Here is a 13,175-nt window from a genome sequence, read left to right as displayed (position 1 = left end):
AGATCAGAGGGCATGCTATTTTATTAAACCAGGCATATTATACCACGTAACAAATGATGTAATCTAATACTAAAGTGTAGCTGTGTGCAATTGCTGCGTCATTTTAAAGACCACAAGATATAATTCTGTGCTTTGCTCAGATCAGCTAGTGTTAATTGGTTTTGGCATATTCTCAGATCAATTAGAAATCAGACTAGCTTTTATAAAATATAAAAAAGTCAATTGGCTCAGTCAATTAAAAGGAATTTGTGCATTCCTCAGGTCAGTTAGAAGCTGATCAGTCATTTAGAAGTCAGACTTGCTTTTTTTGTCATAAGTGTGACAGAAATTTTCATGTGTGGTATCTGGGGTGTGACAGACACGTACTGGGTGCAGGACTATTACTAAATAAAACAGATTTTTCAAAAACTTTCTCTTAAAGGTACAGCTTGCAGGCACTTCTACAGTTAGCCAGGTTATCATTAAGGGAATATGCACTGGAATATTATTCTTTGACCAAAGGACCAGAATATGGGATTAGAGTAGACAGGGCTTGATGGCCGGCGCGGACACGATGGGCCGAAGGGCCTCTATCCGTGCTGTATGACTCTATGACTCTGAATATTTGCAAGCCCAAAGAACAGAAATAGAGTTGATAGAGAATTTTGTTAAACCCTGCTTGTTATCCATGTAAGAAATGGATTATGAAGGTAAATGGTGACAGAGCCTGGTATGATGGTGCTTCGCATGCTGCTGGTGTATGGTAAAGCTTGCTACTTTCCCATTTGCCTTAATCAGTGGGTTTGGTACTAAAATCCAGGAGAGTAAGCAGAAGAGCGACTTTAGTTGTGTTTGACATATTCTCGTTTTATATTACGTTGTCATTTCGAACAAGAATCAAATCTACACACACACATGAAATAACTTGCATGGCTAGAGTTGGACTCTTTGCATAAATCACATAACTGGGTATTGTATTTTATATTTATATAAAATGTTCTTCCATCCCCATCCCCCAGTGTTCTTGTTTTCCACTGCAATAAGTAGAGGATACATGATAATGCTTGGTGGTTTACCTAAAAAAAAACGCCAACTTATGTCTACATTGCAAGCTCCAAAAGCACAAATGAGATATAAATAGATTATATTTTAACTATCAAGCCCATGTTATATTTAATACTATAGATGCCTTCCATTATAGAAGCTTTTTTCAACATTGATACAAAACAAACTTATACATATGCACAGATTATCCATTATATTAAAGTGTGAAATCACAGTATAATTTTCAAAATATAATGATTTGCTGTTTCATCATGCAGTACTTGTGAATCAAATCTCTCCTGCTCTTCTGCCTATTCCCTTTACAAATTTAACACAATAAATTCTAATATTGCTTGGTATGTAAGATAGAGATTAAAAACAGCACACTGTTAGCCAATTGGCATTAAAAGGTTTATTAGATGCAAAAACATTTCTCAAAAGAAACCAACAGAGGTGTGTCCATGGTCATTATCCTTTCTGACACCTTGTTAACAAGTAGCACTAAATATTACAGAGTCGGCAATTGGAGCATGAATCTGGGACCACTGAGGAGCACAGCCTTAACAAAGAAGCTCGTAAATGGGCAACACGTGTTGCACGAGAACATAAAACAATCATCCATAGTCAAAGGGTAAGTGGAAAAGTGCAAATATTTTATCATAATATTTGAATAAAATGAGCTTGGCTGTTCTTGACTTAACATACCAATCTAGTTTAGAGTGTCTGTCCAAAATTAAACTTATTCTACTTGACATTATTGTGTCTATTTAGCAAAATTGACTTCATAGCAAGTACCAGAACTGATTTAGGAATGTGTACCACTATCCCCTATGTACACAGCTCCACTAACCTTTGCAATAAGACCAGGCAACAAAGCTCTTGTTACAGTCAAAGGCTATTCCCATATGAGATGTCTAAACTTTTTAAGCCACATCATTGACTTGGTGATATACTGCGACACCTCATGTTTTGTGCTGTACTTGTTTTTCCATCAATCTTTGACAAACCAGAATCTCAGATTTGGCCTAATTTACTTTGATTTATGTATTAGCCATTTTTTTTTTTTTTTAAATTTACAGACCCTGGAAGATCTAAAGGCTCATGGAACTGTGGTTTCGGAACAAGGGCGAATTGAATTGGAACAAAAAGTAGAAGAGGCTAGAGAGACTATCCGAAAAGCTGAGGTAAGGGAAATCTGAGGTCAGAATATGAACTTTCCAAAAAAAAAGTACAGATTGATTAACGCGCCTGGTAATTTTATTTGCTCGTGTCTTTGCCAAATGCAGTAAACACAATGAGTGGAAAACATAGGCTGATGTATTTTTGGGATGTGTGTTTGTGTGTGTGTGCATATGTTTATAGTGTTCCTTACCTGCAGTTGCCATCAAGAATATTTTAGTTTTCAAGATAGAAAAGCATGTTTTATGTTAGATTTGGTTAATTCTCTTTACTGTTTGGTGCTGCTGCATGTTATGGGAACAATGTCATCAAGATTGATGCCCATGGAATGAAAGGGGCAGTGGCAGCATGGGTACAGAATCTGCTATGTAGCAGAGAATAGTGGTGAACGGTTGTTTTTCGGACTGGAGGGAGGTGTACAGTGGTGTTCCCCAGGAGTCGGTACTAGGACCACTGCATTTCTTGATATATATTAATGACTTGGACTTGGGTGTACGGGGCACAATTTCTAAATTTGCAGATGACATGAAAATTGGAAGTGTAGTGAACAGTGAGGAGGATAGTGATAGACTTCAAGAGGACATGGACAGGCTGGTGGCATGTGCAGACACGTGGCAGATGAAATTTAACGCAGAAAAATATGAAGGTGATGCATTTCGGTAGGAAGAATGAGGAGAGGCAATATAAACAAAAGGCCACAATTTTAAAAGGGGTTCAGGAACAGAAAGATCTGGGGGTATATGTACACAAATTGATGAAGGTGGCAGGACAGGTTGAGAAAGCGGTTTAAAAAAACATATGGGATCCTGGGCTTTATAAATAGAGGTATAGAATACAAAAGTATGGAAGTCATGATGAACCTTTATAAAACACTGGTTTGGCCACAACTGGAGTATTGTGTCCAGTTCTGGGCACTGCACTTTGGGAAAGGTGTGAAGGCCTTAGAGAGGGTGCAGAAGAGATTTGCTGGAATGATTCCAGGGATGAGGGACCTTAGTTACGTGGATAGACTGGAGAAGCTGGGATTGTTCTCCTTGGAACAGAGATGATTGCGAGGAGATTTGATAGAGGTATTCAAAATCATGAAGTGTCTAGACAGAGTAGGTAGAGAGAAACTGTTGCCATTGGCAGAAAGGTCAAGAACCAGAGGACATAGATTTAAGGTGATTGGCAAAAGAACCAAAGGTGATATGAGGAAAAACTTTTTTACACAGCGAGTGGTTAGGATCTGGAATGCACTGACTGAGGGAGTGGTGGAGGCTGATTCAATCATGGCCATTAAAAGGGAACTGGATAAGTACTTGAAAGGAAAAAATTTGCGGGGATAGGGCAGGGGAGTGGGACTAGGTGGATTGCTCTTGCGTATAGCCGGCGCGGACTCGATGGGCCGAATGGCCTCCTTCCGTGCTATAACCTTTCTATGATTCTATATCAGTATCTCAAACCCCACTGAGTTTTTTTTTAAATTCTGGGTTTGTGAACAGGGGCAGTAAAAGTACAAGTTCTTAGCAGTAATAAATAACTGCGGCTTAGCAAAGATAACTCTAACTCTAGCCTTTTAACAGGTAAACTTTTTTTTGGCTTGTAGCAATATACGATTTTGGATCTCCACTCTCCTTGTGTGCATTCTGGAGTGAGGTCATTCACTTTGGACCTAAGAAAGATCGACCAGAGTATTTTCTAAATGGCGAAAGGCTAGGAACTGTGGATAAACAGAGAGATTTAGGGGTCCAAGTACAGGAATCACTAAAAGCTGGTGGGCAGGTAAAAAAAATAATTTAAAAGGCTAACAGAATGTTGGCCATTATCTCAAGAGGGTTGGAATACAAAGGGATGGATGCTATGTTACCGCTGAACAAAACTCTCGTGAGACTCCATTTGGAGTACTGCATTCAGTTCTGGGCACTGCACCTTAGGAAGGATTTTAGTCTTGGAGGGAGTGTAGTGCATCAGAATCATACCTGGGCTAGAACGGTTAAATTGTGAGGACAAATTACATAGACCAGGCTTGTCTTCCCTTGCATATAGAAGATTAAGGGGCAATCTAATTGAGGTGTTTAAGATGATTAAAAGATTTGACAGGGTAGAGAGAGAGAAACTATTTCCTCTGGTGGGAGACTCCAGAACTAGGGGGCATTCGAGTTAGGCCATTTAGGGTGATGGCAAAAAGCACTTCACACAAAGGGTAGCAACTCTCTCCCCGAAAAAGCTGTTGAGGCTCGGTCAATTGAAAATTTCAAATCTGAGATTGATAGATTTTTGTTAGGCAAGAGCGTTTAGGTTTACGGAACCAAGGCGAGTAGATTGAGTTAAGATACAGATCAGCCATGATCTAATTGAATGGTGGATCAGGCTCAAGGAGCTGAATGCCCTACTCCTATTCGTATATTCCTATAATCCATTGGTTTCACTGGGAACCAGTGCTTTGGACAGGCCCAAGGACCAATCAGTATCTGCTAAACCAAAGAAAACCAAAGTACCAGTTCCTCTTAAAATTGATCCAGTCCACTGATTACAATTAAATCACATGAAACGGATTAACTTGCACAGGAAATATCTGAAACAGATACAGCCTCCTTCAAAGGAAGATTTATGTATTAGAAAATGGTGTTGGAGATAATTTAAGAACATGAGAAATAGGAGTAGGCCAAACGGCCCCTCAAGCCTGCTTCACCATTCAATAAGATCATGGCTGATCATCTACCTCAACTCCACTTTCCTGCTTGATCCCCATATCCTTTAATTCCTTTAGTGTCCAAAAATCTGTCAATTTCAGCCTTCAATATACTTAACGGCTGAGCATTCACAGCCCTCTGGGGTAGAGAAGTCCAAAGATTCACTGCCCTCTGAGTGAATAAAGTTTTCCTCATCTCAGTCCTAAATGGCTGACTCATTATCCTGAGACTGTGCCCCCTAGCTCTAGACTCTGCAGCCAGGGGGAACAGCCTCTCTGCATCTACCCTGTCAAGCCCTCTCAGAATCTTTTATGTTTCAATGAGATCACCTCTCATTCTTCTAAACTCCAGATAGTAAAGGCCCATTCTACTCGATATCTCCTCATAGGACAATCCTCTCATCCCAGGAATCAATCAAGTGAACCTTCATTGCACCGCCTCTAAGGCAAATATATCCTTCCTTAGGTAAGGAGACAAAACTACACATAGTATTCCAGGTGTGTACTCAGCAAAGCCCTGTACAATTGCAGCAAAACTTCCTTACTCTCTTGTACTCCAACCCCCTTGCAATCAAGGCCAACATACCATTTGCTTTCCCAATTGCCTGCTGTACCTGCATGTTAACTTTCTATGTTTTGTGTGCAAGGACACCCAAATCCCTCTGAACACCAACATTTAATAGTTTCTCACCATTTAAAAAATACTCTTTTTCTATTCTTCCTACCAAAGTGAATAACCTCACAAATTTCCCCACATTGTACTCCATCTGCCACCACCTTGCCCACTTACTTAACCTGTCTATATCCCTTTGCAGACTCTTTGCGTCCTCTTCCCACCTAACTTTGTATAGTCAGCAAACTTGAATGCATTACACAGGGTCCCTTCATCTAAGTCATTAATACAGATTGTAAATTGCTGAAGCCCTTGTACTGATCCTTGCGGCACCCCATTCGTAACAGCTTGTCAACCTGAAAACGACCAGTTTAGTCCTACTCTCTGTTTTCTGCCCATTAACCAATCCTCTATCCATGCTAATATATTACCCCCGACCCCATGAGTCCTAATCTTGTGTAACAATCTTTTGTGTGGCAGCTTATCGAATGCCTTTTGATCTAAATATACTACATCCACGGGTTCCCCTTTTATCTACCCTGCTAGTTACATGCTCAAAAAACTCCAATAGATTTGTCAAACACAATTTCCCTTTCATAAAACCATGTTGACTCTGCCTAATCATATTATGATTTTCTAAGTGCCCTGTTACCATGTCCTTAATAATGGTTTCTAGCATTTTCCCAACGACTTATGTCAGGCTGACTGTCCTTATTTCTCCCTCACTCCTTTCTTGAATAGCAGTGTTACATTTGCTACCTTCCAATCCACTGGGACAGTTCTAGAATCTAGGGAATTTTGGAAGATCACAACCAATGCATCCACTCTGTCTGCAGCCACCTCTTTCAGAACCTTAGGATGTAGGCCATCAGGTCCAGGGGATTTGTCAGCTTTTAGTCCCCTTAATTTCTCCAGTACTTTTTCTTTACTAATATTAATTACTTAAGTTCCTCACTCTCATTATACCCTTGATTCCCCACTATTTCTGATATGCTTTGTGTGCCTTCTACTGTGAAGACAGATATTTGTTTGATGTCTCTGCCATTTCCTTATTCCCCATTATAATTCCTCCTGTCTTAGCCTCCAAGGGACCCATGTTTACTTTCGTTACTCTCTTCCTTTTTACATACTTGTAGAAGCTCTTACAATCTGTTTTTAAATTTCTTGCGAGTTTACTCTCATTCTATTTTCTTCCTCCATCAATTTTTTGGACATCCTTCGCTGGTTTCTAAAACTCTCCCAATCCTCAGGCTAACTACTTTCTTGGCAACATTATAAGCCTCTTTTAATCGAATACTATCCTTAACTTCTTTAGTTAGCTACGGATGGATCACTTTTCCCGTGGAGTTTTTTTTCCTCAGTGGAATGTATACTCGTTGAGAATTGTGAAATATTTCTTTAAATGTTTGCCATTGCTTATCTACCGACATAGTCTTGAATTTGTGCATCCAAGTTACGAAAGGAGACCCAGAAAAATTGTGTCTGTTTTTTCAAGGGAATAAAATATCGAGACTTGAGTTTATCTCATTGTTTAAAATGACAGTGTACGAATTTTGTAGATGGAAGCAAGGTTTTCAACTTAAGCTGCAATTATGGAAATAGAGATAATAATAGTACAAAATTAGTCAGCTTCAAGAAAAGTGAGTCTCCCTTCCCTTAACCCACATAGCAATCAATGAAAGAGACTCCCAGCAACGAATAAAATTCTGTCTTGACTAACTCCTCAAAAAACTGAATAAATATTAGCTTAAAAACCTAGACAGTGGGAGTGGGTAGTATTACAGCCGAGTCCAATCTTGTCCTCACCTGATGCCCCCCCCCCCCCCCACCCACTCGCGCATTCAAGCAGTGATCGTAGGTTGGTGTCTGGAAATCCAGCTGATTTTTCCCTCCTGAGCCCACAAATGCTTAAACCAGTTGGAGCACCCATACTTCATGGAGAAAGACACAAAAAACCTCCCAGAAATACTAGAGAACCAAGGGTTTGGCGAGAATGAGGAACTGAAAGAAATTAGTATTCAGTAAAAAAAAAATAGTACTAGAGAAATTAATGGGACTTAAAGTCGATAAATCCCAGGAACCTGATGATCTACATCCCAGGGTTTTGAAAGAGGTGGCTATAGAGATAGTGGATGCATTGGTTGTCACCTTCCAAAATTCTATAGATTCTGGAACGGTTCCTGCAGATTGGAGGGTTGCAAATGTAACCCCACTATTTAAGAAAGAAGGGAGAGAGAAAACAGGGAACCATAGACCTGTTAGCCTGACATCAGTAGTAGGGAAAATGCTAGAATCTATTATAAAGAATGTGATAACAGGACACTTAGAAAATAATAATAGGATTTGGCAGAGTTAACATGGATTTATGAAAGGGAAATCATGTTTGACAAACCTATTGGAGTTCTTTGAGGATATAACTGGTAGAATAGATAAGGGGGAACCAGTGGATGTGGTGAATTTGGATTTTCAGAAGGCTTTCGATAAGGTCCCACATGGGAGGTTGGTGAACAAAGTTAGAGCACATGGAATTGGGGGTAATATACTGGCATGGATTGAGAATTGGTTAACAGACAGAAAACAGAGAGTAGGAATAAACAGGTCTTTTTCAGGTTGGCAGACTGTGACTAATGGGGTACCGCAGGGATTGGTGCTTGGGCCCCAGCTATTCACAATCTATATCAATAATTTAGATGAGGGGACCAAATGTAATATTTCCAAGTTTGTTGATGACTCAAAACTAGGTGGGCATGTGAGTTGTGAGGAGGATGCAAAGAGGCTTCAAGAGGATATAGACAGGCTAAGTGAATGTGCAAGAACATGGCAGATGGAATATAATGTGGGAAAATGTGAAGTTATCCACTTTGGTAGGAAAAACAAATGCAGAGTATTTTTTAAATGGTGAGAGATTGGGAAATGTTGATGATCAAAGGGACCTGGGTGCCCTTGTACATGAGTCACTGAAAGCTAACATGCAGGTGCAGCAAGCAATTAAGAAGGCAAATGGTATGTTAGCCTTTATTTCAAGAGGATTTAAGTACAGGAGTAAAGATGTCTTACTGCAATTATATAGGGCCTTGGTGAGACCGCAGCTGGAGTATTGTGTACAATTTTGGTCTCCTTACCTAAGAGGGAGTGCAACGAAGGTTCACCAGACTGATTTCTGGGATGGCGGTATTGTCGTATCAGCAGAGATTGAGTCGACTTGGCCTGTATTCCCTAGAGTTTAGAAGACTGAGAGGTGATCTCATTGAAACATACAAAATTCTTACAGGGCTCGACAGGGTAGATGCAAGAGGGATGTTTCTCCTGGCTAGGGAGTCTAGAACCACGGATCACTGTCTCAGAATAAGGAGTAGGCCATTTATAGAATCATAGAAGTTACAACATGGAAACAGGCCCTTCGGCCCAACATGTCCATGTCGCCCAGTTTATACCACTAAGCTAGTCCCAATTTCCTGCACTTGGCCCATATCCCTCTATACCCATCTTACCCATGTAACTGTCCAAATGCTTTTTAAAAGACAAAATTGTACCCGCCTCTACTACTGCCTCTGGCAGCTCGTTCCAGACACTCACCACCCTTTGAGTGAAAAAATTGCCCCTCTGGACCCTTTTGTATCTCTCCCCTCTCACCTTAAATCTATGCCCCCTCGTTATAGACTCCCCTACCTTTGGGAAAAGATTTTGACTATCGACCTTATCTATGCCCCTCATTATTTTATAGACTTCTATAAGATCACCCCTTAACCTCCTACTCTCCAGGGAAAAAAGTCCCAGTCTGTCTAACCTCTCCCTATAAGTCAAACTATCAAGTCCCGGTAGCATCCTAGTAAATCTTTTTTGCACTCTTTCTAGTTTAATAATATCCTTTCTATAATAGGGTGACCAGAACTGTACACAGTACTCCAAGTGTGGCCTCACCAATGCCCTGTACAACTTCAACAAGACATCCCAACTCCTGCATTCAATGTTCTGACCAATGAAACCAAGCATGCCGAATGCCGCCTTCACCACCCTATCCACCTGTGACTCCACTTTCAAGGAGCTATGAACCTGTACTCCTAGATCTCTTTGTTCTATAACTCTCCCCAACGCCCTACCATTAGCGGAGTAGGTCCTGGTCCGATTCGATCTACCAAAATGCATCACCTCACATTTATGTAAATTAAACTCCATCTGCCATTCATCGGCCCACTGGCCCAATTTATCAAGATCCCGTTGCAATCCTAGATAACCTTCTTCACTGTCCACAATGCCACCAATCTTGGTGTCATCTGCAAACTTACTAACCATGCCTCCTAAATTCTCATCCAAATCATTAATATAAATAACAAATAACAGCGGACCCAGCACCGATCCCTGAGGCACACCGCTGGACACAGGCATCCAGTTTGAAAAACATTTAGGCCATTTAGTACTGAGATGAGGAGAAATTTCTTCATTGAGGTTGGTGAATCTTTGGAATTCTCTACCCCAGAGGGCTGTGGAGGCTCAGTCATTGAGTACATTCAAAACAGAGATCGATAGATTTCTAGATATTAAAGGCATTAAGGGATATGGGGATGGTGCAGGAAAATGGCATTGAGGTAAATGATCAGCCATGATCTTGTTGAATGGCGGAGCAGCCTTGAGGGGCCATATGGCCTACTCCTGCTCCTATTTCTTATGTTCTTATGTACTGCTGCCCTCGCTCTGAGATCAGCTAGTTCAGCACAGGCTGGGAATTGAACTTGGTATCTTCTGGTCCAAGTTACCGACTGAATATCATTGAACCACTAGGAAGTACATTACATTTATTTTTAACTTACAAATATTTGGTTTAAGCCAACAATGTAGGCAATAGTATGGAATTGGATAAAATAAATGCTGACGCATTTTTTCCAACAAATAATGACCCAAAATATTCAACCTGCACCATAAAGAATAAAGACTAATCCTTAGGAATGGATTTACTGGATGTAGCTAGAAAATGACCGAAGAGAGGAAAAGATTAAATGTCTGCAAAGTATATCCAAGGACAGTAGTTTAACTCCAGTAAGATTATTGTTTTGTTCTATTTGATAATGCAATTTGTTAGAATGTTTAAAATTATTCTGTAATTTATTTTTAAAACATATAAATATTTCTCTACTTTCATTACAAAATCACACTTACAGGTTTACTGAAAGGAAAGTGTTTTTAATATGAAGTACTCTTCCCATCTATGTATTTGTTTTTTAAGAAGTCTATAGAGTTAGGAGATGTTTGATATATCAGTTGGGCTGGTACTGAATTCATGGTTCATGTAATTCCTGATCAACATTCAGGACAGGAAAGAATACCAGTCAGTGCAGTTTCCAATGGTGCCATTTGGGGATGCCCCACAGATGATAGCAGCTGAGTAGATCACTTGAAAGAATGAATCATGATATTAGGCCATTGAGGAGGGGAATTGTTTCTTACTAGAAGGTGAAGAAATCAGCTAAGTCATTCACTGTTGAGTCACGATCTCAGGACATTGAAGAGGTGGATTGCTTTTCACTAAAAGATGAAGAAAACAATAGAATACCATACACCAATCTTGCATACACCATAGTGATTCACTACTGAGAGGCATTAGTAGCATCCCGCTATATCTGAATGCACAACACATTTGTAGCAAGATAGATGAATTAATGGCACAAATAGAGATAAATGGGTTTGATCTAGTAGCCATTACTGAGACGTGGTTGCAGAGTGACCAAGGTTGGGAACTAAATATTCCAGGATACTTGACTTTTAGAAAAGATAGGCAAAATGAAAAAGAAAGGGGTGGGGTTGGGGGTAGTCTTGATAATAAAGAATGAGGTAAAGGCAGTTGTGGGAAAGGATCTTAGCTCAGAAAATCAGGATGTAGAATCAGTATGGGTGGAGCTAAGAAATAACAAGGGGCAGAAAACACTGGTGGGAGTAGTTTACAGGTCCCTTAACAGTAGTTCTAGTGTTGGACAGAGTGTAAATCAGAAAATTAGAGGAGCATGTAATGAGGGTAATGCAATAATCGTGGGGGACTTTAATCTTCATATAGACTGGAAAAACCAAATTGGCAAAAGTAGTTTGGAGGACGAGTTCATGGAATGCATTTGAGATAGTTTTCTAGAAAAATACGTCGAGGAACCAACTAGGGAACGGGCTATTTTAGATCTAGTATTGTGTATGAGATAGGATTAATTAGTATTCTTATAGTTAAGGATCCTCTGGGGCAGAGTGATCATAATATGATAGAATTTCATAGGTATGAGGGACGATTTGGCTACAGTAAATTGGGAAATTAGATTAAAAGATATGACGGTAGATAAGCAATGGTGAGTGTTTAAAGAAATAATTCATAATTCTCAATGAATATACATTCACTTGAGGAATAAAGACTCCACGGGAAAAGTGATCCAACCATGGCTATCTAGAGAAGTTATGGATAGTATTAAAAGAAGAGGTTAACAATGTTGCCAAAGAGAGTAGTAACCCTGAGGATTGGGATGGTTTTAGAAATCAGCAAAGGATAACCAAAAAATTGATAGAGGGAGAAAATTGAATATGAGTAAACTAGGAAAAAATATAAAAACAGATTGTAAAAGCTTCTACAAGTATGTAAAAAGGAAGAGATTGGTGAAAGTAAACGTGGGTCCCTTAGAGACTGAGACAGGAGGAATTATAATGGGGAATAAGGAAATGGCAGAGACGTCAAACTAATATTTTGTACCTGTCTTCACAGTTGAAGACACAAAAAACATACCGGAAATAGCGGGGAACCAAGGGTCGAATCAGAGTGAAGAACGTAAAGTAATTCATATTAGTAAAGAGAAAGTACTTGAGAAATTAAGGTGTCTAAAAGCTGACAAATCCCCTGGACTTGATGGCCTAAATCCTAGGGTTTTAAAAGAAGTGGCTGCAGAGAAAGTGGATGCATTGGTTTTGATCATCCAGAATTCCCCAGATTCCAGAACGGTCCCCATGGATTGGAAGGTAGCAAATGTAAACCCGCTATTCAAGAAAGGAGCGAGAGAGAAAACAGGGATCTATAGGCTAGTTAGCCTGACGTTAGTAGTAGGGAAAATGCTAGAATCTATTGTTAAGGACATGGTAACAGGGCACTTAGAAAATCATATGATTAGGCAGAGTCAACATGGTTTTATGAAAGGGAAATCATGTTTAACAAATTATTAGAATTTTTTGAGGGTGCAACTAGCTGGGTAGATAAGGGGGAAACCAGTAGATGTAGTATATTTGGATTTTCAAAAAGCATTTGATAAGGTTCCACACGAAAGGATATTACACAAGAATGGGGCTCATGGGATTGCGGGTAATATATAAGCATGGATTGAGGATTGGTTAACATTATATCAGTTATTTAGAGGGATATGGGTGTCCTTTTACATGAATCACAAAGTTAACATGCAGGTACAGAAAAGAGTAGGAATAAACAGGCCATTTTCAGGTTGGCAGTTTGTAACTAGTGGGGTGCCACATGAATCGGTGCTTGGGCCTCAGCTGTATATATCGATGACTTAGATGAGGGGACTGAGTGTAATGTATCCAAGTTTGCTGATGATGCAAAGCTAGGTGGGAAAGTAAGCTGTGATGAGGACGCAAAGTGGCTGCAAAGGGCCATAGGCAGATTAAGTGAGTGGGTGAGAAGATGGCAGATGGAGTATAATGTGAAATTATCCA

General features: G+C 39.8%; 1 protein-coding gene across 2 annotated transcripts in view; it reads left to right on the top strand.

The window, feature by feature from the left end:
• The window catches only part of LOC137322796 (F-BAR and double SH3 domains protein 2-like), a 230,454-nt gene that overhangs the window by 167,972 nt on the left and 49,307 nt on the right, over positions 1–13,175 (top strand). For both annotated transcript variants that reach the window (XM_067985865.1, XM_067985866.1), the window contains 2 exons: positions 1,538–1,654; positions 2,103–2,207. In XM_067985865.1, the coding sequence (XP_067841966.1) occupies positions 1,538–1,654; positions 2,103–2,207 (222 nt within the window). The remainder of the gene's footprint in view (positions 1–1,537; positions 1,655–2,102; positions 2,208–13,175) is intronic.

This window comes from Heptranchias perlo, chromosome 6 (assembly GCF_035084215.1).
Source record: "Heptranchias perlo isolate sHepPer1 chromosome 6, sHepPer1.hap1, whole genome shotgun sequence".
Classification (NCBI taxonomy): domain Eukaryota; kingdom Metazoa; phylum Chordata; class Chondrichthyes; order Hexanchiformes; family Hexanchidae; genus Heptranchias; species Heptranchias perlo.
This window is presented reverse-complemented; position numbering and strand designations above follow the sequence as displayed.